At 43.4% G+C, this 27194-nt stretch overlaps 1 protein-coding gene across 1 annotated transcript in view; it reads right to left on the bottom strand.

Annotated features, from left to right (window-relative positions):
- Nipal2 (NIPA like domain containing 2) overlaps window positions 1-27194 on the bottom strand; it is an 87124-nt gene that overhangs the window by 18207 nt on the left and 41723 nt on the right. Inside the window, exons 4-6 of the mRNA XM_041637734.1 lie at window positions 23489-23548; window positions 9800-9921; window positions 230-326 (exon numbers count right to left, since the gene is read on the bottom strand). Of these exons, the coding sequence (XP_041493668.1) occupies window positions 230-326; window positions 9800-9921; window positions 23489-23548 (279 nt within the window). The remainder of the gene's footprint in view (window positions 1-229; window positions 327-9799; window positions 9922-23488; window positions 23549-27194) is intronic.

The following is a 27194-nucleotide window of genomic DNA, read 5'->3' as shown; positions in this document are numbered from 1 at the left end:
GAATTAAATATGTATAAATTGAGATATGAAATGCAAAGTATAATTCGGATTTTCTTTTTGAGGGTCAGAGGTGGAAAAACAGAAACAGTGAGAAAGGGAATAGCGTGTCTGGGCATTTTCCTTTGATGGCCTGACTTGGCACAGCACAGAGACTCAGACCACAAATCAGGGCTTTATCTAGCAAGGAGAGTCACCAGGGCGAGACTCACACCACGAAGCAGGTCCTTACCGAGGAGTGCCACCAGGGTGAGCAGGATCACAAGGTGCTTCAATCCTTTTCTCTTATGAAAGTACAGAAGGATGCAGAAAACTAGGATTTCTAAAATCTAAAAATGAAAGAGATTTAAAAAAAGAGTGTAAGTTACTCTATATAGCCCACAAGATGCCCCAAACATCTGCTTGGATTTGCCATGGTTCTCTTGACGGCTGGGGTGGCTGTGGTTCCCAGGGCTGACTGTAAATGCAGGGTGGCACCAACACCCTCAGTCCAGCCTCCCAAAGAGCTTGAATGCTGCCCACCTACCAGCCACGCCAAGCCCAGCTCCCCAGCTCCAGCCCCACTGCCATTCTGGTCTCTTCCTTGTCCCTGTGTGCGCTGAGCAGCCACACTGTGCTACATTGGGCAACCGCTTACGTCTTGATTCCCCACGTCTTGCCAGGTCTTTCTGCAGCCATGCACCACTGCAGGGCCCCCCAGCTTCACCCCCTTTACCCTCTGCCAGTCTTCTTGCAAGGCTGCGGCCATCTTCCACTTTGCCTGACTCTACCCTTGCCTTTCAACACTCCTACCATTTGGCAGTCCAGAATTATTTAAAGCTGTGGATTAATAAATGAAATGTGGTATATTAAACCATCTTATTTAGCTATAATGGGCAAGCAGGATAATGGGTAGAAATCATATTACATTAAGAGAAATAAGTAAATCAGACTCAGAAAAACAAAATAAAAGAAACAGCTGTGCATGGGATTCATGCAGATTGATACTGGGAATGAAAATAGAAATTAGATCTAGTCATTCTTTGGCTGGAATTTCTTATGGCTTTCCATCCCTTGTATATTAAACACCAAATTTTCTCCCGGGTAACAGAGTTTAGCTTCTGCTACAGACCTCATAGCTGGTCCAGTCTGTGCCAGTCATGGTGGCCCGTGTTCTCTTATTCTTCCTTGTTCTCTCTCTTCCTCCTTCCCTGGCCTCCCTCCCTCACTCTAGCACAGTGGTTCTCAAGCCCTCGGGGTTGAACCGCACTTTCACAGGGCATTAGGAAGGCTGAGAGCCACTGCTTCGCTGTTCTCAGACGTCTCTTCCCCGATCTTCACGCAATGGCTCCTTCGGGTCATGCAGCTCTCAGCCGAGATGTCACCGCCTCTGAGGTTTCCCTGATGACTTGATGTGTAAGAGCCACCCTGTCATCCTGCACAGCCCAGCATCAGGTCACTGTGGCCTCTTTATCAGCGACTGTATTTCTGGCTGTTGCTTCTCTGTCTTCCCAACTACAGACAGACCAAGTCAGTTCAATGAAAGCGGGAATTCTCTCTGTTCTGTTTGTCACTCTCTCTGTGTCCAGTGCACAGTTGGTCACTCAGTGAGTATTTATGAAATTCACAAATCTATTTCAAACAGCTTGCCTGCCAAACAGACCTAATATCCAATAAACTGAAGAAATCACTGAGTTAAGTTCCTCACTATTTCCAGAGCTGAGTTTTACATATAGAGCCTTCTCTAAATACTGTACTTCCTGTTTGGGCTCCGGATCCTGCCACTGGCTAGATCTCTCTCAATTAGGAAGCTTTCTATATAATATGAAAGATTGAATTATCCTTTCAACTTTCCCCTGGTAAATGAGGCCAATTATTACCACTTTTCTGTATAGGAAATATTTGCAAGGTCATTAACTATGATGCTCTACAAAAGCTGTCCAAGAGCTTTTTCTCTGTCCTCCCTGCAGCTCCTATGTCCTCCCTACAGCTCCTATGTCCTCCCTACAGCTCCTCTGTCCTCCTTAGAGCTCCCTATGTCCTCCCTACAGCTCCTATGTCCTCCCTATAGCTCCCTGTGTCCTCCCTACAGCTCCTCTGTCCTCCCTACAGCTCCTCTGTCCTCCCTAGAGCTCCCTGTGTCCTCCCTAGAGCTCCCTGTGTCCTCCCTAGAGCTCCCTGTGTCCTCCCTAGAGCTCCTCTGTCCTCCCTAGAGCTCCCTGTGTCCTCCCTAGAGCTCCCTGTGTCCTCCCTAGAGCTCCTATGTCCTCCCTAGAGCTCCCTATGTCCTCCCTAGAGCTCCCTATGTTCTCCCTAGAGCTCCCTATGTTCTCCGTAGAGCTCCCTGTGTCCTCCCTAGAGCTCCTATGTCCTCCCTAGAGCTCCCTATGTACTTCCTAGAGCTCCTATGTCCTCCCTGGAGCTCCCTATGTCCTCCCTTTGAGGCCTTGAGTGTTTCTGTCTCCTTCCACCTTTAACAGGAAGGCCTTGGCTGAGCGTCCCTCAGTGCAGGCATCCAGTTCTCCCCTAATGTCACTGTCACACTGGATTCATGACCAGGGGACAGAGGGCCCTCCCTCAAGAGCAGAGCAGGGAACATCTGCTTCGTGCCCACTTTAAATTTTGGTGAGGCAGGATATAGAGAGTTGTAGTTCTGAAAATCATGCAGATTCTTTCCCCTCCTCACATTCCATCTCTGTGGCTTCAGATAAATAAAACATGAGCTCTCATTATCTACAGAAGGACTATGGTGGCACTGGGTTCTGCCTCGTGTCAAGAGGTTGCACAGCTCCCAGGGATAAAATATTCAAGCCCCATGAAGAATGTCCGTTCTTTTCTACACTCCTCTCTGAATTAGGCAGGCATCTGTGGTTTCATGGGCTCCTGCACCCCATGGAGAAGCCTCATTGCTGACTGCCCCTGGGAGGCCAGTATGCACTGCCCTCAGGGCTCTCCTTACATCAACTCACCAAACCTCAGCCACCAGAGAAAGCGGGTTCTATGACTGTCTTTATTCTGTGAGTGAGCAAACTGGGGCCTGTTGTGTATGTGGGGTGTGTTGAAGAACACCATCCCAAGAATGCAGAATAATGCCACCCCATCCAAGAGGACATGTTCTAAATGCCCAGAACCTTTGTTCACATCATGGCATATTGCCCTGGGGCTCTGCAGCTGGGGTTAAGATTATGGACCTGAAATGGGAGATGATCCTGGGTGATTTGAGTCCATGAGCCCTTGAAAGCAGAACCGCTGAAGTCACAAAGATGGGTAGTTTAGGAGAGGCTGAGGCAAACCCTGCTAAAGACCTGTAGGAAGGGGAAGAGACAGGGTCCTCCCTGGAGGCTAAGGAAGGAGCAGAGCCTGCCAGTGTCTTGACTCTAGTTCAGGGTCCAGCACGGTAAATCATTTTCATTGTTCCCTGCTGCTGAATTTGTAAAAAATTGTTATGGAATTCATAGTAAATTGATTCAGGTTTCAGTTCCTAAAGTCTTTTCAAAGGTATTGTCTTCAAGATAGATTTTCTGAGTTGGTGTGGTGGTTTGAATAGCAATGGCCCTCATAGACTCGTGTTTGAATGCTTGGCCCATAAGGAGTGGCACTATTAGGAGGAGTGGCCTTGTTGGAGGAAGTGTGTCACTGTGGAGGTGGGCTTTGAGGTCTCTTATGCTCAAGCTATGCCCAGTCTGGCACACAGTCTCTGTCTGCTGCCTGTGGATTAAGATATAGAACCCTCAACTTTCTCCAGCACCATGCCTGCCTGCATGCTGCCATGTTTCCTGCCTTGACAATAAGAGACGAAACCTCTGAACTGGAAGCCAGCCCCAGTTAAATGTTTTCCTTTATAAGAGTTGTCATGGTCATGGTGTCTCTTCACAGCAATAGAAACCTCAAGACAGTTGGTTTTGGAGTTTCTGGTTGTCTTTTTCTCTCTCCCTTCTTCCTTCCCTCCCTCTTTCCATTACCCTAACTGGCCTAGGACTCATATAGACCAGGCTGGTCTTGAACTCACAGAGATCCACCTACCTCTGCCTCCAGAGTGCTGGGATTAAAGGTGTGCACCATCATGCTTGGCACTTGGGGGTTTCTTAATTGGTTCTTGAATCTAATTAGAATGAATGGTACTAGCTAGCCTGTTGGTTTAGTAATAAGGGATCAATGTCTGCCTAGGAGATGGCATGTCAAAACGGATGAATTTCTTTATTTCTTTCTTTATTTATTTTTTTAATTTATTTATTTATTAAGGATTTCTGCCTCCTCCCCGCAACCGCTTCCCATTTCCCTCCCCCTCCCCCGATCAAGTCCCCCTCCCTCATCTGCTCGAAGAGCAATCAGGGATCCCTGACCTGTGGGAAGCCCAAGGGCTGCCCACCTCTAAAAACGGATGAATTTCACCAATCTGAGTTTATCTCCTATTTCTCTTTGTCAAAATGACTTACTTTAATTTTAACCTCTCTCTCTTTCTCTCTCTCTCTCCCACCCCTGTGTGTATACTTGAGTGTGGGTTCCTACGGAGGTCAGGAGAGGGCACTGGATTCCTGAGCTGTAATTACCGGTGGTTGTTTAATCAGCTGATGCAGGTGCTAGGAATTGAAGTCCTAGCAAGAGCAGTACATGCTCAAAACCACTGAGCCATTTTTCCAGCCCCACCCTTTTTCTTTCTTGAAAGCTGAGCCATTCAGAAGACTTTTATTTTTGGAGGGGGGGGGAGTCTCACAGAAATAGGATCTGTCAATGTTCTCTGTAGACACTTTGATCCTTGGTAGACAGTTGCCCTGATCTTGCATTTCCGTGAAGTGTTGGAGTGTGCCCTCCAGAGAAAGACAACCTTGGCTTTGAGTCCTGCCTTTCTGAATATATATATATAGACAGACTTTGGCCAAGTTACTGAACCTCTCTCTCTGCCTCAGTTTCCTTTTCTGGGAGGCAAAGGAGACAACGGTGCCCACTCCTGGGGCTGCTGCTGCAGGGATGAGGTGGAGAATGTGCACGACTGTGCATGGGCTTTGCCTGCTCTGTCAGAGCCCCCTACGGAGTGCCCCCTGCTGCAGGCATGCAGTGTTGTTTGCATCTAGACAAGAGCGCAAAGGAATCTCACAAGAGAAATGTTTAATAAAAACACAGCTTTCTTCCTCCAGGTTCACAGCGCCAGATGGTGGGTGTTGAATCAGCTTTGTCAGAACTGCAGACTTAATAATCAGCATTGGGCACAGAATTACTTCAAATGATAGGTTTGGGCTCCTGCCACTGCTGATTTGAGGAGAGAAAATGAGCACTGTGTAGATTATCGTGTGAGGGATTTTATGTTCAGAACAGAGGTTTCAATTTGAGTAGTTTATTGGAAAGTCTGGGTGGGCAAAACAGCCACCACCAAGCCTGCCAAGGAGCATGATGTAAGTGAGGCTTAGGGCTGCACTCCTGTGTGGGCTGCAAAGAATACATTAACAGGTGGGTTGCGCAAGGAATGGCTCTATAACTCCTTGGTCAAGCAAGACACATGGGACCAAGGGAACGTAAGCTCCTCTACTACCTTTTAGCCCACTGACATAGGTTTCTCGGAGGGATTGTGCTGGGTAGTGTCTTTCCAAATTACTCTGACCTTGAGACCCATTCAGCCTCGACTTTTGGCAGGTGTGAGGAAGCGAACTATTCTTCTGTGGCAGATGGGCCTGAGAATGCTGGGGCAGAGGGTGAGTGACTGATTCTGCCCCGTTAGCAGACACCAGGCTTCTCAGATCCCTTTTCTGCACAAGGACACCTAGCAGGGGACAGGCTCCTGGTTTGTGGTGAGGCTTTCATTTAACAGAGAGCTGGAGATATCACAGACATCCACGTCAACACGTACGTGAAGGGTGAGAGATGAGCGGGCCTGGAATGTAACTATACAATCCCTTTGTGGAAAATGTAAAACTGATGGAGACTTTTGGATATTTTTATTCATTTGGTATGTTAGTCTGATCAATCCTGAGAAGCAATTCAGATGCTGTCATTATACTTGGTGTAATACAGAAACGATGAACGGCTTGTCAAAAGCTAGGGTTTTGGAAGGTGGTGTTGAGACAGGGTCCATGTACCCCAGCATGGTCCTGAACATGTGATCTTTCTACTATCTTTCTGAGTGCTGTGATTACAGCCATGTGCCATCACACCCAGCTCAAAGAATAGTCTTAATATAATCATAACCTTTGTAAAAACTAAAGAACACAAAAACCAAGAAAAAAAGTACCTAATGTACTACATCTGAAAACTGAACTTTGATTACTTAGATGTTCAATAGATTTAGCCAAAAATTAATTGCAAAGGTCTTAGCATGAGACCCATCACTCCTAGAGCTGCTGGTGATGCGGGGACAAGATTTCAAACTAATATAAAATTGATCATTCCCCTAATGCAACAGTGCCACTCAACTGTAACTTATTAAAGACTTATTTTATGCTATCTTATAAATATCTTAAAGTAGTTACACTTTCCTGTGTGGAATTTATTTTGAGATAGTTTTCATTATTATAATATGGTTTTCGGAACTAAAGGTCTTTACTTTCCTCTCAATTACCTAGGTTACAATAAACACCGCACTAGGTTGAATGGGTGAGTAAATAAATGAATTTAAGAGTAAACTTTGAGGACATTTAGCTGTGAGGTGTGGGGATGGGGGATGAAACTGGGAGGAGTTAGGGGGAGGACTGGGGGCTATGGTCAAAATACGTTGTATACAAGAATACAATTCTCAAAGATTAAAAAAATGATATAAAACAATTAGCTTTAGAAAAATATCAAAATGTAGTTAAATTTGGAGTAATTTTTTGTCCATCTGTAAGATTTAATAAGAAGTTCATGAACTGGGTATACCTCTCAGTACTAGAATTCTTGCCTAGGGTGTGCTGGGTCTGGTTTCAATCCTCAGTACCATGAGGAAAAAAAGAAAAGCAAAGATTTAAAAAGGAAGTTTTGTCCTTTTTAGATGTATTCTCGGGTACTAAAAACAATACAAAATACGTCATAATTAAAGCATGTAGTTTATTCCAGAAAAGAAGGCTTGATGCATCTTTAATCTCCCGAGGATCCAACTCAGGCTATTAATTTTCTGCTCATAGGCTATGTCACTTTTTTGTTACTGGATGAAGCATTTGTTTTGCCTGTAGGCAAAAAGTTGTAATGTGTTGGTCAGATTTCAAGCCTGCACTACCATGCAATATTTAATAAAGTATAAAGAACAGAAGTAAATCAGCGATTAAAACTCCGTCTAGTGCTTAGAGTTGATTGATGAAAGCTGTGGTAGTTAAAAGACTATGATGATGGACAAGTAAGAAAATGAACAGGGTGAGGTGAGTGCAGGGTATGAAGAGCCCTATGAAGACTAACTTGAGTTGGGAAGCCAAAAGCCCAAAACTAAGGGCAGGGACTAAGGAAGAGCTGCTAAGTGATGGGCAGGGTGAAAATGAAATCTAAGAGATTAAGAGCCTGGCTAGCAACATATCACAAACAGGCATTTCTTTAGGCAGGACATTGTTGAGTAATGGGCTAGCTGATTGGCTGATTAACCAATAATTCTCCCGTGGCAGTGCACTGCTGGAGCAGAGGACAGGTAACTAGGGAGTTATGTCATAACGTGGGCTGTAAAAAAAGCATAGCAAATAGAGAAACTAGCTTTGTAATTTTTCCACAGAAGAGGCTTCATCAGAGTTGTATCCAGGAGGCTGAGTTTGCAGGGAGCTAAAAGATGATGGAGTTCTAGGTTAGAGGAAGCAGGGTACTTCCCTGGCAAAGGAACCATAGGCAAAATGGCACTGAGTTACGAGGCTGACAGGGTGATGCCTGTAGTTACCAGCATGATGTTGACCAGCAAGGAGGACAGGCTTCTTAAGACACTGCTGGCATGGCCTGAGATGATGGAAGCTTGTATGGATGCAATGGCAATGGGAATACAAGAGAGAGGTCAGGTTCAAGAGACTTTAAAACATGTAAGGATGGAGACTGGGAAATCAAGATGTGAGGAGTCATATGTTGCTCATGTTTCCAACATGGCAGACCGACACAGAAAAGACAGGAGATGAGAAAGTTTGGGGGCACAACACTGAGTTTAGAGTCTGAGAATTTGCATTTGAGGAACCATAGAACATTCACGAAGGGGTAAGTAATGACTGAGCAGGGAGCGAATGCAGGCTGTGAAGAGTCAGGAGAGGCCTGGGAAGAGGTAGGTATGGATTGCAAGAACACGATGCCGTGTGAGCAATGGCGTCTGTGCTGAACTTGAAACAAACAAGAGGTGCCTGGGAGGAAAACTCAACTGAAGAGTTACCTCCATCAGACTGGCCCATGGGCGTGTCTGCGGAGGCGTCTTCCTGATGAATGACTGACAGGGGAGGACTCCTCCAAGTGTGGGCAATCCCACCCCTGGGCAGGTGACCCTGGGTTGAGTAAAAAGTCAAGAGAGCCATGGGAAGCATTCCTTTCTCCGGGCTTTCTTCTTCACTTCCTACCTCCAGGTTTTTGTTTTGAAGCTCTAGCCTTAACTTCCCTTGATCATGTACTGCAAACTGTAAACCACATACACCTTCCCCACACCCCACTAGCTTTTGGTCTTGGTATTTATCATAGCAATAGAAACACAAACTAGAACAGAATTGTTTTAGAAGGTCTCGGTAGCATATATTGTGTCAGGAGACATATGTGGTTGGCAGATGAAGAGGGGCCCATGAAGAACCCAAAATGGAACAGTCAGAGGAGGAAAGAAATGTAAAATATACCAAGAAAGTCAAGGAAGAGAGACATTCAAGATGCCCACATGGAGTAAACACTGCACAAAGTCCAAGAATTCCTTCTCTCTCTCTCTCTCTCTCTCTCTCTCTCTCTCTCTCTCTTTCCTTTCCTCTCAGTAACACACACACACACACACACACACACACACACACACACACACACGCACACTAATTGTAATGAAAAAGGAGTAGATGGGAGCAGAGGAAATGGTGGCTTGGAAGGCTACGGTATAGTTTATTCATGGTGCGTAGTATCTGAACACTTCAAAGCACAGACATTATTTTTCTGTGGGGTACAAGAAAGGAGCAAAGAGGGTAACAGTGGAGAACATTTGTAGGCATCTGTGCTCCAGCGTTCAGGGTCACGTCAGAGATAGTGAGACAGACCTCTTGTCACGTTGACAGCTGTGACATGAGCCTAATGTATACCCAGGGGGCAAAGTTTACCTGTAAAACCCGTAAATGTCAACAGCTTTTAAAACTAAGTCGGTAAAGCAAGAAAACCTTTTTCTGCATAGAGAACTGTATCAGATACCTTTTTAAGGCCACTTCTAATCCTAAAAATGTATGAGTCCATAGGCTTCAATTCTTGTTATTGAATTTACAAGTATTTTGTCAAACAAGTAAATGCTCACTTAGACAATTCTATTTCTTTCTAATACTTGTTCTTTCTAGATTCCTCTTTTTTCCCAATCTCAGCTGCATTCTGTAGTGAGTTATATTTCTACTGCTGATGCAATTCCTTCTTTATACTTACTGAAAACTGCCATTGTATCACATAAAACATCTCAATCAATGTCTTCAGCTGCCTATTTACCAGCTCCTTCCTTCCCTCCTCCTCCCTCCTCCTCTGTCCCTCCCCCTTTCCACACATCCCTTGGGACTGTGTCATTGCTGCTGCTTTGATCTCAATAAGCACATTTTGGCAGATGCTTCAACAGTGACTTAGCATCTCAAATCCCTCAGTACTGGTAACATGCACTTGGCTGCGTGAGTTTCCTAAGACTGTAGCCCCCTGTGGTCTAGAGAATAGACATCAGAAGCAGTAAAAGATGCAGAACCCTTACCACGTAGACCAGGAACTGCCAGCCAACAAAATAATACTGTACTGTCCTTGCTGAGATCGCCTGGGTCATGTTTGGAGCAAAATTCACCAATAAATACATTCCTGCAAATGCCAGGGTCATACCTTTGAATAAAAAAGGAAAGACAAACCAAATTGAAAAAAAAAAAGACTAAAGATTTTTTTCCCCCTCTTTCCCATTGGGGCAGGGTCTTGCTATGTAGTCTGAGTTGGTTTGGAACTCATTCTACCATACAGGCTAACCTTGAACTCACAATCCCTCCTATCCCAGTCTCTCAAATACTGAGATTACAGGTGCGTATTATCAGCATAGCTACCTTAAAACTCTTTTTTGACACAAACATTACCTAGAGGGAGTATTGTTTGTTAAAATTCAGGCAGTTCTTGACCCTCCATCCCAACTGGTCCCATTAAAATGCAATTTCCAAGCCATTCCTAAAGAGCACCACATCTTTAAAGGAGATGAAAATCTAACAATAGACAAGGCAGGACTTGACTCCAGACTCTGTTGTCCCATGTGAGTTCTACCCTCCCCAGGGGTTTCCCCAAACACAGAGAAGATCAAAGCAAGCACAGCTGGAGAGGTAAGGACAGCTTATCTGACTGTTCCCACACTGTGTACAAATCAGTCTACCTAAACCTCGGTCATCTCGATTGAGGTGGACATGCCTGGACTGGAGGATAGGGCAGCCAGTCCGTCTCACGATGACCAGCTCTCACTCACTCTTCCTGGGGCCTGTGAGCTTGGGTGGTCTAGACTTTGAAACTCGGCAATGGGTACTTTAATCGGTTTCATGGATGGCAGTTCTTCCAGAAGTAACTGGGGCGAGAGGGACCCCACTATAGAATTCTAATAATCTGCTAGGATCTGGAACCCCAGGGGTAGCATTGTAAAGACAGATCACACCATGAACTTATCTGAACTCATCTCTTCAGCACTGCTTAGAACCATGGAGACAAGAGGCACATGGGGAGGACAGCCAAAAAGCTGCGGCCCTTCTGAAAGGTACTAAAAACTGCCTGTTTGTACATGATTAGCAGCCTGAGAGAACTTATCTAAGTAGCCCTTTTCAGATACTTCACTTGAAAACACACCTTCTTTCACCACTGAACACATCTTTGTTGTGGATATAACTTACAAACGGCCTTGAATCCAACTGGAAGAGCCTGGTCTGTCTGTGAAATCTGGCAGCTTGAGAAATGATTTCCTAGCCCTCCTGACCACATGGTCTAGGTTTTGAACTCAGTTTTGAACAGTGTTTAATGTTACAGACGCTTGACAACAACCTATGCAGGGCCTACAAGTTTCCTGTCACTGATAAATACACGTTAGAATACATTGTGAAGACAAGATTATACACATAGTTTTTAGAGCTAGTTCTAATGAGAACTTTTAAAATGAAAAACAATATACATTATTAAAGACTTCAGTAAAAGCAAAATAATAAAAGCACACACATAAACTTGGGGGAAATACTGCCCAGTCACGTTCTTCCTTTAGAAAACAAGAAGATTATTTCAAATTAGGTTTCTAGAAGGAAGGGGTTTTTAAAAGATGAGTTTTCTGAACCCGATATGATAAAGTAGCATAAATCCACTGGGCACACTCTAAAATGTTTCAGAACTTCCAAGTTTCCTTTTGTAGAGTCCAATTTTTATTGACTTTTAAGTCCCTTTGCCTAAGTTTCTCTCCTCACCTTACATGACCCAGCACCCACTAAACTTCCTGTGTTGTGATGTAATCTGGAGTTGGTGACACGTGCGTGTGGAACAAAATTCCAGAGGGTTCCGTAGGACTGACCAGCTAAAAGCCACATGTCTCTCACTTGCTGATGGCCCACCAGGCACCCTGCCTAGAGTCTGCCACCAAGGAGCCTTCCTAGGTTTCCTTTCCAGAGGTGTGTGTGTGTGTGTGTGTGTGTGCATGTATGTTTGTGAGTATGTGTATGTGTGTGTGAGATTGTGTGTGTATGTGTGTGTGTCAGTGTAAGAGTGTTGTGTGTGTGTGTCAGTGTGTGTGCAAGTGAGTGTGTGTGAGTGTGTGAGTGTGCGAGTGAGTGAGTGTATGTGTGAGGGAGTGTGAGTGTGTGTGAGTGTGTGTATGTGAGAGTTTGTTGTTTTTTTATAAACAAGCTCATGTTATAGACACTGCTTTGCACTGATTTTTCCCTCACCCACAGAACACTGTGCAGAAGACGCAAGGCAAACTCTTTCTTTTGAATCTTCTCAGTATTTCATTATTTGAGGAAGTCTTGCTTGTTTGACTTGATTTTTGGCACTGTTTCACATCTGCTTCTGCATTTCTGTATCTAAAATCTCTGTTGCACTTCAAAACAGAATCCAAATAGGATGGCTGAGGGTTGACGACAAGCCCTTCCCAATCTTTTAATGTTTCTTTCTTCATCTGTGCCTCAAACCGTTGTGAGTCAAGAGGGTGGCCCTACAGCACTTTATTCGATCTTTCTGCTTAATCATTTCAGATTTGGACACCTCGGGATAGCTTTGCGTCTAGTAGGTGAGTGCTTGCTTGCTTTATGCCCTCTGTAGTTTTGTTGTTGTTTGTTTGTTTGTGAGACAGCTCTTGCTAGGGGCAGAGACTGCAGGCCTGCCTGACCTTGAACTTCTGACCCTTCTGCTTTAGCCTCTTCAATGCAGAGATGATAATCTGTGGTCTCATGACTAACTTATTTGTGGTTTTTAAATGTGACTGCCTGTCTCCCTTGGGGGTTATCCATATTTTCATAAGGGGTTGAAAGTGTTGATGTCAGTTCCTGACAGCTGATGTGTTTGTGACACCTCTTTTCTCTCCACAGACTGAGCTGTCCGTTCCTGATACATTTTATTTCAGTGTTGCGCTATCTCTTCTTTTGAAAGATGCAGATCTCTGACTCAGGAAACTTGTTGTTGACCTTCCGTGATCTTGTTAGGAGTCATGCAATGGAGCCTGAGAAAGCCGGCTGCATGGATGGTCTCTCGGCTGCATCCCCAGTCAAGTCAGATTTCACTGTTACTTCCTGGACAGGAGAGCAGAGCAGGCAGATTCTGCATTCGTTGGAACTCTCGTCTCCACAAAGTCGTCCCCTCCTTTAGACCTGGGAAGTGTGCCCCAAGAGGCCAGGCGAGGCAACTGCATGCGCTAGAAACCAGACAACCTGGGACGAATGCATTTCGGGATATTGACTGCCTACCATGCATCATCTGAGCTCACCCTAAAAATTCATTTAGAATTGTATTCCTGTTAGGATAGCCCAGAGAGAATGGGGCTGTCTATAAGGAGCCTCTAATCCAACTTGACAATGGGAGGTACGGGCAGGAAGGAATTGGCTGAACTTTTGATGTTTAGGGAAGACCGCCCCCATTGATTTTTAAAACAAAACAGAAAGAAGGAAATAACCTAATAAACAGAACAGAGTTGAACAGAGTTGCACACAGCAGTCCTGGGCCTTCTAGTCACAGTGACCCTGAGAACTGTGGACCAGCATCGAGATCTGGGTATCAGAGATGACATAAAAAACCACTGGGCAGATGTGTCTGGATGTTTGGGGGTGTGGCCCATCCTCCTCCCTCATGCCTTAGCCTACAGTAATTCTATTTTCTCATTAAATGAAAGTCAGTTCTCTGGACAGGCAGATCACTTTCCTGATCTGAGACAAAAGCCTGGTGGTTTAAAACAAAGGCCTTTATGGGCCTTTTCCCCTGCCTGTAGGGAACCCAGCTGATGGACTGGCTGGCCTGCCTGCAGCATTTATAACAGTATGGTCTGGGGAGGATACCCTCCAAAGACCTAAAAAGTGAAATAAAACACCCCTGCTCCCCCAAAACATCAAACCCAGCCCCTGAGGGGAGACTGGATTTTTGGACCCCCAGGTCTTTGTCTGTTTTGTAGAGGGCCTTTCTCTCTGTGTGCTTACTGTGTGTGTGTGCATTTTCTCTTCTCTAAGAACAGCCTTTCTTCATTGACAAAAATAGAAAAATAAACAAACAACAACAATAAACAATTTGGTTCTCTTACAAACTCACAGGTGCTGTTTCCCAGGTAACTTGATATAACATACAAATAATGAGGTCTCTTCCTATAAACATGTACAATGTATGAAGCAGGTGCATAGCTAATCTATGCTCTTTACAATAGGGAGACCAGCTGTCCTGGAAGGGAGGAAGGTACTCTTTATAAATTCCAAACTACTTATTTTATAGACAAGAATAGCTAACAAGAAAACAATACTGTGATCAATATTAAAATGTGATAATACTAAAAGCACTGTAGTTTAATAAAAAGGGGCTGAATGGATAAGAAAAATGTGGTACATTTACACAATGGAGTACTACACAGCAGAAATTTGTAGGCAAATGGATGGATCTAGAAAACATCATATTGAGTGAGATAATGCAGACCCAGAAAGACAATTATCATATGTACTCACTCATAAGTGGCTTTTAAACATAAAGCAAAGAAAACCAGCCTACAAATCACAATCCCAGAGAACCTAGACAACAAAGAGAGCCCTAACAAAGACATACATGGGTCTAATCTACTTGGGAAGTAGAAAAAGACAGGCTCTCCTGAGTAAATATTGGGAGCATAGGGATCATGGGAGAGGGTAGAAGGGGAGGGGAGAGGAAGGGAGTGGAGCAGAGAAAAAATATATAGTTCAATAAAAACAAATTAAAAAGAAAAAACGATAAAAGGGGCTAAGGAAATGGTGCAGTGGGTCGAGTGCCCGTTGCTCAAGGGTGAGAGCTGAATTAAAATTCCCAGCACCCACATGAAAAGGAGAGCGTTCACACCCATACCCCCGTCTGTGGGGGACGCAGACAGGAGGATTACTGGGGCTTGCTGGCAGTCATCCTCCTGAGGCTTCTGCACTCATGCATTTACACACATGTGCACAGACCACACACACACCACCCACACACCCGCCTTGTACACACAAGTGGAATAAACCAACTCTAAATGCTTTACACGTGATTAACAATGTTTATAACAAATCCATGAGAAATGATTAGAACAGCCCTCCTCTGTCTGTGGGAATACGTCCCAAAGAGCCTGTGCCTAAAGTCTCAGAGAATAGAAACTTCCATTTATCCCGTTTATTTACCTATGATAAAGCTTAACTTACAAACAGGCACAATAAATGATGAATAACAACAACAAAATAGAACAACAAATGCAATATACTTTAACAAGCTACTTAAACCTTACAAATTGCTTATTTCTACAATTTCCATTAAACATTTTTGGACTGTCGTTGACCATGAATCACAAAATCCACATGGCAAATACGTGTATATGGGCAAACTGTTTACTATTATGTAATTGTATTATTATAGCATATATTATAAATAAATCCTATAGTGTATTATACAGTGTATAATGTATAATCTTTACTACTACCTACACCTGACAGATGAAGAAGGTGATTAGAGAGGGAGTAATTACTCTGCCTGGTATTTTCTAGCTAGTGGTAAGTGGACAGCTTGGTTTGGAACCCAGGCCATCTGTTTCCTTGACTCGTTCAGATGCCTAGTGACTGCGTGAGGTAGGGTCCCTGAGTGGCAAGCACTGACAAGTCAGTCCACCTAGGGGGAGCCCTCATGCTGTACAGGACACCTGTGGAGAGCAGACAGAAGGCTCCTGGCAGAGGACCTGGACAGGTTTCAGGTTATTTTGACCTGGAATTTCCTTTAGTTGAGCATTCCAAGTGGGTGCACCCCGGAACGGGTTTAAAGAGACTTCCGCACCATCGGAAACACTTGTGAGACATCAAGTCATTTTGGGAAGAGGTGAGTTAAAGAAGCTTGGGCAGTTCTTCCCCTGGAAGCCCTCGCAGGTGCACCAATATGCTGACGTTTGTTGACTCACCCCGTAGATGACCAAGTTATCTTAGTCTCTAAACATGCTGGGCCATTTCTACAGCTCTGAAGTGGTGTTTTGAGGAGTGTTTTATACTTGGGAAATGCTTGACATTTAATGGTCTGGCTGTGAACTCAGTCTTTGTCTCAGGAGGCTACTGGTTGGCTACCAGTCTCCTGGAGACACTGTGGAAAAGAATGAGACATGAACGGAACGGAAGGACCTGAGCCTGGAATCCAGAAGCTCCTGTCCCCCGGTTCCCTGATGTGCCGAGTAAGACAGATGTAGTCAGTTCTTCAGAGATGGCCGTCTGCTGGACAACTTAATTAAAACTCTAAACTTTAGTTTTCTAAATTTTCTGACTTCCGGGAGTCTTTGGTTTTAAAATTTTCAGATACCTTGACTCTGAACAATTCTTTTGGGCACTGCATTATCTCTTGATTGATGAGAATCCAGGTGTTACTTCCTTGGAAATCAGAAGTCACACAATGAAGTGGATTCATTAGTGCCAGGCGAGCAATCCAGCCCAGATTCCTCAGGCTCAATGGCAGATGCCCTCAAAGGAGTCCTAGCTGGGAAGTGTCAGGTAGTCCTGGACTCGCCGTCAGAAAGCTCCAATCTCGAGGCTGCTCGGAAGTCAAAATGGACACTCTGTCCTCTCAACTCAAATGGTACTGCGCTTGCCTGGGTCCTGTTCTCAACAAATGAACCCAATCCTGCTGATCTTGGGCAGGGGCAGAGAAGCAGGAAAATAAATGGCCGTGGTCTCACTATCAATCTGGGGAAACCGTTTGTAGGTGACTTGAAGTAATCAGGTTACTGGTCTCTGGGGAGTGTGGGGAGTTTACTGTCATTTGTATTTTGATGATACCATTATGTGAGCCTAAATCAGCGCAGTGTTTGCAGATTATTAGCCGTGGTGTTTTTGTGATGATGGAGAAGAGGAAAACGCTGCAGCTTTGGGCTGGGTGAAGGAAGAGAGGAGGCTGGTGCTTTTTTAAAGGCAAAATAATCATTAAAATAATTTTAAATTCTTAATCCGTTAAGAATCAGAGCAGGGGCCAAAGCCTGTCAGTGAGTCAGTAACGAGGGTGACTCTTCAGACAAGGCTTTTGTGAGGTCATTTTTTTGAGGCCAGTGCTGAAAAGCTTCAGGGCCAGACAGCAACATTTGGCAACAAATTAGTTCAGCTTGTTTCCACATGGCCTCAAATCTCCATTTGTTCCATCAGGAAAAACAAACTTTCATTTGTTTGAAGCAGGGGAAAACAAATGATATTCCTTCTCACATTTTGACAATTTAATTTTTCGCACGCACATATGTTAATCTTTAAGAAAACACCACTAGCTACTCTTCCCCTCTGTTTGGTTTTAGTCCCTGAAAAGGAAAAAAACAAAACAAAAAAACCCCGCATTCTTCGTTTTTAACAGAAAGAGCCACATTTTCTCCAGGCGAAAGCGATGAAGGTGTAAGGGAGGTACCCATGCGGCTGACATGCCACTGCACGAGACGGCAGAAAGCCCTCCCTGGACTTCCCTAGTTCAAAGCTAGTTACTGTATCTCAGAGAACATAGCCTGTGGTGGTGTTTGTTGGAGGGAAAGGTGTTCAATGGATGACGCCCCTCCCCTCTATAACACCACATTAGAGGCAAAAACTGATCACTTTCTTAACAGTGACATCCCCCGTCAAAGAGTACTCCATTAGAAAGGCAACGAAACCACACCAAGCCACAAACTAGAGCTGTGGGAACTTTGTCTCCTCTTGAGTGTGTGCTAGTGACTGTAGTGGTTAGGAAGGCAGTGGCTAATGCTTTGAGTACTCATTGTGTGACAAGCCCTGATCTAAGAACTTCAATACAGGGGCTGGAGAGATGGCTCAGAGGTTAAGAGCATTGCGTGCTCTTCCAAAGGTCCTGAGTTCAATTCCCAGCAACCACATGGTGGCTCACAACCATCTGTAATGGGGTCTGGTACCCTCTTCTGGCCTGCAGGCATATACACAGACAGAATATTGTATACATAATAAATAAATAAATAAATAAATATAAAAAAGAACTTCAATACATTTATTCATTTAATCTTGGAATAGGTAGTAGAATCTTCCTTTAAAGATGAGGAAACTGAGGCTTAGGGATTTTATTTAAGTAACCTCATGTCACAGTGCTCTAGAGACATCTTCTAGGCCCAAACCCCCACTTTGTCAAGTTGCCATGATTAGAAAGCTGCTCTATAGCCAATTCTGTGACCCTGGGAAAGTTAGGTAACCTCTCTGAGAACCAGATTTTGCTTCTAGAAATGGGTTATTCCTATACTTAAGCAAGATAGTCCATGTAAAACACAGCATAGAACCAGGAAAAGGAAGTTTAAGACATGTTAGCTGCTATTCACACACACATCAAAGGGTCCCAAGTATCAGTGTGAGGCTGTAGGATCCCAGCATCAGTGTGAGGAAGATATACAAAAATAAAGAAAGGTAAAAGTTCAGGGCCAAAAGATCAACAGGATAATTCAAGTTAAAAAAAAAAAAAAGCTGGCAAGAAGCAAGCCAAGCTAAGACCAGGCAGTCATAAGTGAGAATAAGACTCAATGTGTGTAATTATTTGGGAGCTGGGTGGCAGACCCCTGAGAGAGCAAAGAGTAGAGAAATAAAAAAGGGGAAAGAAAAGAAAAAAAAAAGGAACACAGCTCCTTTAAGATTTTCTGCCTTACGGCAAGCCCTTGGGCAGCTAGTACATTAAGTTAAAAAAAAGCTAAGTAAAAAGCTGCCCGCCACAGCACAAAGCACTGACGTTCTAGAGCTCTCGGAAGGTTGAATGCAGTTCTCAGTCAGCAACCTCTGACTGGGCTGCAAGCTTTAGGTTTGGTTTTCACCAACCTAGAAGCCGGTAGAGGCAGCCGAAAGAGCCAGGTGGAGGACCCAGCTGTAGCAGTTTGAAGTTTTGTGTTTTTTTAATCTGGTCAAAACTGTCTAAGAGCTGCAGTAAAGACAGAGCCAGATAGAAAAAAACCTCTAAACAGGGTTCAGTGTGTTTACCAATGTGCATAAGCTTAAGAAAACGATATAGTCATAGAAAAAAATAGTTTAAAAGTAATAAAGTATTTAAAGAGAGAAGTAAAATAATATATAAAAAAATAAGAAGCCACACAGAGATGGGAAATACACAGGGAATTTGGATCCTGTATTGAATTTTTTGATTGTTGATAGCAAGTGACAGCTGCTAAGAGACGTGGGATTGAAAGGGCCACTGAAATAAACTAGTGTAGATATTTTAAGAATGCCTTAACTTTAAAATGGAAGTCAAGAAATGTACTTGTCAATTGGAAGTCAAACATGCCTTGGGGAAGAGGTTTTGCTTTTGCTTCCTCCACAGGATTCACTCCAAGTTAATATGGATCTGGTTTGATCAAGGGAGGCCTCCCTGACAGGTGATACCTATCAATCAAGGTTATAGCTGGTCTTCCCAGGACTTGCTCATTATCTAAAATTATTCTCAGGGACCCCTAAAAAGATGTCTTTGCCCACAGACAATAGGAAGCAGTCTGAGAACATGACTCTCACAATCCCAAGAGATGGGGTTGGTGGTCTTTGGTTCTTTGGTGGGTTATGGATGTTTGTTATCATTTAGGGGAATATGGTCTATTGATACAAATTTAAAGTTACTTTTGTTATACTGTACGTATGTTTCTACTCTTGTTTACAGTTTTGTACTTATACACTTCATTTAAAAATGTAGGGTAAATTATAAACTATTTAGGATAATCAAGAAATACAGGTTAGTAGTTAGTCATTTATACAATCAAATATATGGATATGTTAGGTATGTTTTCAAGATCACATAGATATATATTTAGATAGATAGATGATTTTCAAAGACCCATGGAATATGACATTTAAAATGCTTTGTTAACATAGGGCTTTTCATGACAATGAGACACATCTGCTCCTGGTAGCACTAATTTACTTCAGAGATGATGGACATCAAAGAAACTCCTTATGGGGTTTGTGTTCAATGTGGCAAGGCAACCATTTGAGCAAGAAACTGCTCCGCCTTGACTTCTGACAGAATACTATATAATACTATATAAATTGGACATGTAGGACCCACAGAAAGAGACTGCCAAAACAAGGTGGGATAATCCTTTAGGGTTCCTGCTTCACAGAAGAGTCTGTTGGATATTCTGCAGGAAAGATACTGTTGAATTTTGCCAATACAAGGTGGGCAGTATGCTAGATATTTTAGGCCTGTGGGCTGAAGATGGATGCTACAATGTTGCAGAGGAACTTTGGATGACTGTCCAGGAAGCAAGATATCTTTGTTGTTAGGTAATATTATATCCTTCTGGGTCTTTGATGGAGTTGAAAACTAGATAGTTATAGTTACAGTTTTCCTTAATTATGATAGAAAGTAAATTAGGCATAAAACTTTGGAGTCACTAAAATGGGATGGATGGTGGAGTCTTTTCTCTGAATTCATTAAATACAAATGGACTGATTATTGTAAATGTAATTCTTACTTGATAACTGTTTTTGTTTTATATAGTTTTACTATATTAAAGTTAAAACTTTACATTTTTATTTAGACAAAAGGGAAAAATGTTGTAGAATATTAGTTAAAGATGTGTTACATTTGTTTATGCTGTGGAACATTTGTTTAATTATGCAAAGATGTGTTGTATTCTTTTATGTTGCATTTGATTTAACTCTGTGAAACTGTGTTACTTTTCCTGTCTAAAACACCAGATGGTCTAATAAAGAACTGAATGACCAATAGCAAAGCAGGAGAAAGAATAGGCAGGTCTGGAAGGCAAGAGAATAAATCTGGGAGGAGAAGATCAAGGAACTAGAAAATAAGGGGCCAGACACCCAGCTACACAGTATGACAAGGAATAAGAAAGAAAGAAAAGATATACAGAAATAGAGAAAGGTAAAAGTTCAGAGGCAAAAGGTAGATGGGATAGTTTAAATTAAGAAAAGCTGGCAAGAAACAATTCAAGCTAAGGCTGGGCATTTATAAGTAATAATAAGTCTCCATGTGTATTTATTTGGAAGCTGGGTGATGGGCCCCCAAAAGAGTAAAGAGTAAAAACAACCACCAATAATTTATATATTTTATCATGGAAAGTAAATTATTTGTAGTTAGGGATGGCGATACTTAGTTTTAACTGTCAACTTGATGCAGTATAGAGTTACCCAGGAAGAGAATCTCAATGAGGGACTTTCTAGATCAGATTAACCTGTGGGCAAGTCTGTGGAGGATTGTCTAGCTCAGGTTAGTTTATGCACATGTCTGTGGAGGACTGTTTAGATCAGGTTAGCCCATGGGCATGTCTGTGGAGGATTGTCTAGATCAGGTTAGCTCATGGGCAAGTCAGTGGAGGACTGTCTAGATCAGGTTAGCTCATGGGCAAGTCAGTGGAGGACTGTCTTAACTATTAACTACTGGAAAGACGTAGCCTGAAAGTGGGGAACACCACTTTTTGGGCTTAGATCGTGAACTGTATGAGAGGAGAGAATGTGAGCAGGGGGCACACTCAGGCATGTATTCATTACTCTCCGCTCTTGGCTGCGGAAGTGACCAGCTACTTCTAGTTGCTCCTCTGTGGCTCCCTGCAGTGATGGACTGTGGCCTGGAATTGTGATCTAAGGAAACTACCTTCTCCCTTAAAGTTGCCTCTGTTGGGATATATATCCTAATCAAAGCAACAGAATAAAAACTGGAACAAGAACCCAGTCATAATTATCTCTTTATTTCTACTAGTCAAGATAATTTTACCAGTAAGTAATAGCCGAGACAGGAAAGTCCCCATTACCCATTTATATGACCTTATTAAACTGGGAGAATTTAGTCATTCATCCAGTGTTAGCCACCCAAACTACAAAATGATGGAAGGTGTTAGATGAAAGGGTTTGAAGTTTCTTTGTGACATTTGATAAATATGAAAGATAATATGAAACCTAAGTTTTAAAACCCAGGCATTGGCTGTTCTTATTCCTGATTTCATATGACTTTCCCAAATGACCCCATAAACCACAACATATAAAAAAGGATGCATAAAAATAATATGTTGGAAGAGATACAATCACATACGAATGCATTTGGAAAAACATTTCAACCGTGACAAATGTGACAATGTTGACTAAAAACTCTACCAGCAGAATCAAACCAAAGAGGAAAGGAAAAAGTGAAGACACTTTGAAGACGTTAAGCTCAAGAGAAACAGGATCAGGGGCCGGGAGAGAAATGCTAAACATACCAACACTGGTGTCAAATTCAGAGCTCACATTAAAAAGACAAAACAAAGCTCCCTGGAAGAGGGTGGGCATTGTTTTGGTTGAAGTGCCTAAAGCATCTGTATTCATTACCATATGTCAGCAGAAATAAAACAGGCTTTTGTCAAGGAAGAAGACGCAAACATCCATAATTCTCATGAATGATCTTATGAGAGAGCCTTGCTATGTAATAGAAATCTCCATTATAGCCAGGAAAGTCACTGCTAATTTCCATTAGGAACCATATTCTCCCCAAAGAGACTTACTCTGTCTTTACTTTTAAAATGTTTGTTTATACGTGGTGTATGCTTGTGGTGCTCATGGTAGGGGACCAAAGGTCAACTCTTGTTGTCTTCCTCTAGGGCCTCTTTCTCTATTTTTTATTTTTGAGATTATAATATAATCAAAATATTCCTCCCTCCAAACCCTTCCGCATACTGCTCCCTTGCTCCCTTTCAAATGTATGGCCTCTTTTTTCATTCCTTGTTATTGCATGCATGTATGTGTAAATACACACATATGTATTCCTAACTATAACCTGCTCAATCTGTATAATGTCATGCATATGTATGCTTTCAGGACCGATTATGGAGAATGGGATAAGCAGGTGGTATGCTCTTCCCCGGGGTACTGCTCTCAGCACTCCTTCTTTGCCTTCCTGGAGGGTTGAGGCCTTGCGGGCGGGCTTTCCCCGACTACTCTGACATGTCTGTTGATGTTGTCCTTGTTCAGCTCGTGTTAGGGCAGTCATGTTGGTGAGACTTTATGTGTGTAGCTTCTCACATTACTAGGAGACACAACCTCACAGCAAACTCTCGTCTGGCTCTTACAATCTTTCTGCTTCTTCCTCTGATGTTCCCTGAGCCTCAGGTATGAAGTCCTTTACTTTTCAAGGTAAGTTCTTGCTGAACTTGGGGGTATCCTTCCAGCTAGACTGGCTGGCTGGGAAGCTCCCAAGAGCCTCTCCGCTTCCCCAGCCTCCTTGACACTTAGATTCCAGACACATGCCACCGAGCCAGGCTTTTCTGAGAGCTGGGATCCAACTCAGGTTCTAGTACTTGCAAAGAAAATGTTTCACCCACTAAACCATCTTCCCAGCCCCTCTAAACAAAAGAGAGAATTTCTCTGTTACTTCTGGAGGGTGCTAAATAAAACAGGTACTCATTTGGGGGAACTAATACTTCGTGATTTTTATTTCTAGGCAGTATAAATATAATACTATGGCAAATACGAGCTTTCAATTATAATAGTCTAATAGGCAACACGGATGTTTTCCCTGAATTTTATTATGTTCATAAAAGTATCACAACATAAGCAACAGCAATATTGTAAAATAATAGTTTGCTGTGGCCAATAGCTAGTGGTAGCCTAATGAAAATGAAAGCTTCACGTGAGAAGAGGCAGTGTCCCCCATACAGAGCGCCAATCCCAAAGGAGATGTGAAACCATTTCATTAAATTTTCTGTTTTTAAGTACGTGATTTTATAGCTAGTATTTATTTATTGATCAAGCGGGGCTATAATTAGATGAATTAAATGGTTACTCACCTAGTAAATCCGAGGCTCTCAAATTTTCTTTTAGAAATACAACGGAAATTATGGCACTACCTGCAAAGAAAATGGCCATTAGTAGTAGTTCCAGTATATATAAAAAAGTATTATCCAGTGCAATATGAAAGAAACTGAGCATTTAATGTTTTTGTTTCACTGTTGGCAGTTGTGGCTGTAAATTCCATGATGGAAGAAGACACACAGGGCTGAGCAAGAGCAACGAGAGCGCCTGCTTCCAGACTGGCTTCCTTCGTAAGTTTACTGAGTGAATGTGTGGGTAGGAAAGCAGAGCTGGAAGAAAGAGGGAGGACGGAGGAGAGAAGCAAAGGGAAAAGGATGAAATAGAAGACAGGAAGAGCTAGAAAGGCAGGAGAAGCCAGGAGGAAACTAAAGGAAGCAGCGAATGACTAAAATTTACATATTTATAGCATATCCCACACTGAAGCCATCAGCTCCCGCATCCCTCCAAAGCTCCCTGTCCAGGGCTCCTCTCTCCTTCAGACAGCACAGCCCGCAGGCTGCTGGACCCAAGTTTGCAGCGCATCTGTCATCAACACCCTGGTCACTGCTTGTGCTTGTGCCTCTGTTTAATAGCACAGTAGAAATCTGTCTTGACATCCCACTCTTCCCTCTCTCCACACTGCTAGGGGACCTTTCGAAAACGCCACGCTCACGGAAATCTGCAGCTTTAGCTCTCTTATGGCTTCACAGGGCAAAGACCCGAGCTGCTGGCTGTGGCCTTCAAGGACACACATTTGCCCTCCATTCCCCTTCTGTTTTGTGTCCGTCCTTTCTAAAACACACGATTATAATTCCCAGGCCCACCGTGCGCTTTTGTGCTATGGCTTCTATGGATACAACTGCCCAATCTGTGGTCAAATCTAGATTCAGGATGCCGGCCAGATCCGGACTGAGCTGGACATCTACCCTGGGATAGTTTGCGTGTAGATTTCCATTGGTCTATCCTGGGATAGCTGGACATCTACCCCGGGATAGTTTGCATGTGGTTTTTCATTGGTCTATCCTGGGATAGCTGGACATCTACCCCAGGATAGTTTGTGTGTGGTTTTTCATTGGTCTATCCTGGGATAGTTTGTGTGTGGTTTTTCATTGGTCTATCCTGGGATAGTTTGTGCGTGGTTTTTCATTGATCTATCTTGGGATAGCTGGACATCTACCCCGGGATAGTTTGTGTGTGGTTTTTCATTGGTCTATCCTGGGATAGTTTGTGTGTGGTTTTTCATTGATCTATCCTGGGATAGCTGGACATCTACCCCGGGATAGTTTGCGTGTGGTTTTTCATTGACCTGAGACTTATTGCCATCACCCTTTTATTCTGCCTGTGTCTTTACTCTTCCAAGAAAGGCTCATACTGCTGGACTCTCAAAGCTGAGCCAGGGCCTGCTGCTATGGCCTCTGGTCAAGAAGGCAGTTAGACTTCTGAGCTGTTCCTTTTGTAGATTTGTTCCTTGATAAACTGGAAAACTCCAAATTGCAATCACAAAAACGATATACAGTGTAATCTGGATTTTAAAGTTTTATTTGAAAATTTAGCCGAGTTTTTAAAATTAAAAACAGAGGAAAGAATGCTTTTATAAAAACAAAACACTGTAATGCCCATGGCCCTACCACTGTTGGGTTTATGGTAATACCCATGGTGCCTGTTGCCATGGAAGGCCGTACGGATGCCTGGGGTCTGGGCCACCACCTCGGCCCATATCCTAGGGCCACCCTGCAGTTGTGATAATGCTGACCTCAGTGGCCTGTGCCGCCACCAGGGGCCATGGTGACATTCAGGCCTGGACTGCTTCTGAGGACTGTGTCTTGGTGAATGGTCCTACTGAAGCTGGTGTCTGTGTTAATGCCCATGTCCCGTGTTGCCACCAAAGGTTTCAAGGATGCCTAAGTTCTCTAGCCATGTTGGGATCCAAGGGACATGCCACCGCTGGGGTCATGATGTCATCAGTGCCAGAGCTGCTGCTGAGTGCCATAGCTGGGTCCGTGGCCTACTGTAGCCAGGGTCTGTGCTGATATTCATAGAAGGGTCTGTTGCCATAGAAGGCCGAATGGCCACCTGGGGCCATGTTGGTGTTCTAGGACCACCCTGTAAGCAAGGCAATGCTGATCTGAGTAGCCTGCCACCTGGGACCATGGTGACATCCGCAAAGGGAAACCCGAAAAGAAATAATAAAAGTAAAACAAAACAACCCCCCCCCCCAAAAAAAATTGCAGGCCTACATCCAGGGCTTTGAGTTCGCTCACCCAACATCTACCCCCTCTATGACCTGCTGGAGCACGTGACGCGACTGATCCTGTGGAACCATATCTGCAGGATCTCCAGAAGTTTTGGTGAGGGTCAGAATTGATGGCGATTGTTCAGAGGCCGCAAACCTGACCAACATGTTACACAAAGGGCGTTTGCAAGCGAAGCAGTTTGAACAGAACACTCCACTGCAGGGCACACTGCAGTTCCCAGAGCCACTAAGATGAACGAGGAGGTGATAGACAGGCAGGAAAGACGGAAGAGGGAAGAGGATTTTTAATTGTTATTGTTTGCTTGTTTTTTTAGTTTATATTCTTGTTTGTCTTTTTTATTTTACTTTTATTATTTCTTTGTGGGTTTCCCTTTGTGGGAAACACTGTAGGGGTGAGGGGCAGATATGGAAGTACTGAGGGATGGGTGGGATTGGGGTGCACGATGTGAAATTCCCTAAGAATCAATAAAAATTGTTTCAAAAAAAGTACTATTATTTAGAGAAAAGTGAAGTTGATGTGTCAATGTTTTTGACCCTCTCACTTGAGAACAAACTATAGAACACTGTTTTCTCAGCTACTATGGAAGCAGCAGTTTGCTATGTCACTAAAAATTCTTCATAGAGATAATTTTAATGTCTGTATAATGACCCATTGTGTGGATGTCACAGTCACATTTTGAATATGATTATGCCTGGTGTTCTGGTGACTTGTTTAAAGCAAAACCACCATGTTTTCTCTTTAAATAAGCTGAGACGCTTATAAGCTGCCCATCCTGATGCTCACTTGAGTTGATCTTCGCTCTTGCATGTATATGAATTTCTATCCTAAGATAGAAATAATTCTAGGAAACCACCAGCATCCTGTGTTCGGAGCCTTAGAAAGGCGTGAGGACCAACGCCTTTACAAGCTGCATCCGTTCACTGGCTTCTTACAAACCTGGGCAAAGAATGTCTCTATCTGGAAAGAGATAGATTAACAATGAAAAACAAGCACCATGTGACCGCACTAAAATATAGTGGTGCGTCCCATGCGACAATCCTGGAGATGGCTATTTCACAGCCAGGAGTTGCATTTAGGTGGGAAACTGCTTCCACAGAACAATAGGGATAGCTACTTAGTCTAAACTCTGTGAATATGAAACTAAGTTACAAAGAGGCTGGGCCTTTCCTTTCTGATTTAGTCAGCAGAGAAACACCGGTGTTGCAGCTGAGCAATTGTAGACACCGGCACTTCCTCCCCTGACCAAGGCTGTTTCTTGAACGCTGCTTCCCTGGAGGTCAGAAAGGACAGATTCCCTTTTCCTTTGTTGCTAAACCACAGCTTCATAAATAATCTAACTTTCAGAGGGAAGTGGCATGTGGGAGATAATTTTATTGCTTCTAGCCAAAAGGATATGACTGTAATAAAAACTTAGAATATGTGGCATGCATTGAGCTGTATCAACTGC

This window comes from Microtus oregoni, unplaced genomic scaffold (assembly GCF_018167655.1).
Source record: "Microtus oregoni isolate MIOR12 unplaced genomic scaffold, Mior012 000053F_ref0000044, whole genome shotgun sequence".
Lineage (NCBI taxonomy): Eukaryota > Metazoa > Chordata > Mammalia > Rodentia > Cricetidae > Microtus > Microtus oregoni.
Note: the sequence above shows the minus strand (reverse complement) of the source record. Positions and strands in the feature narration are given on the sequence as shown.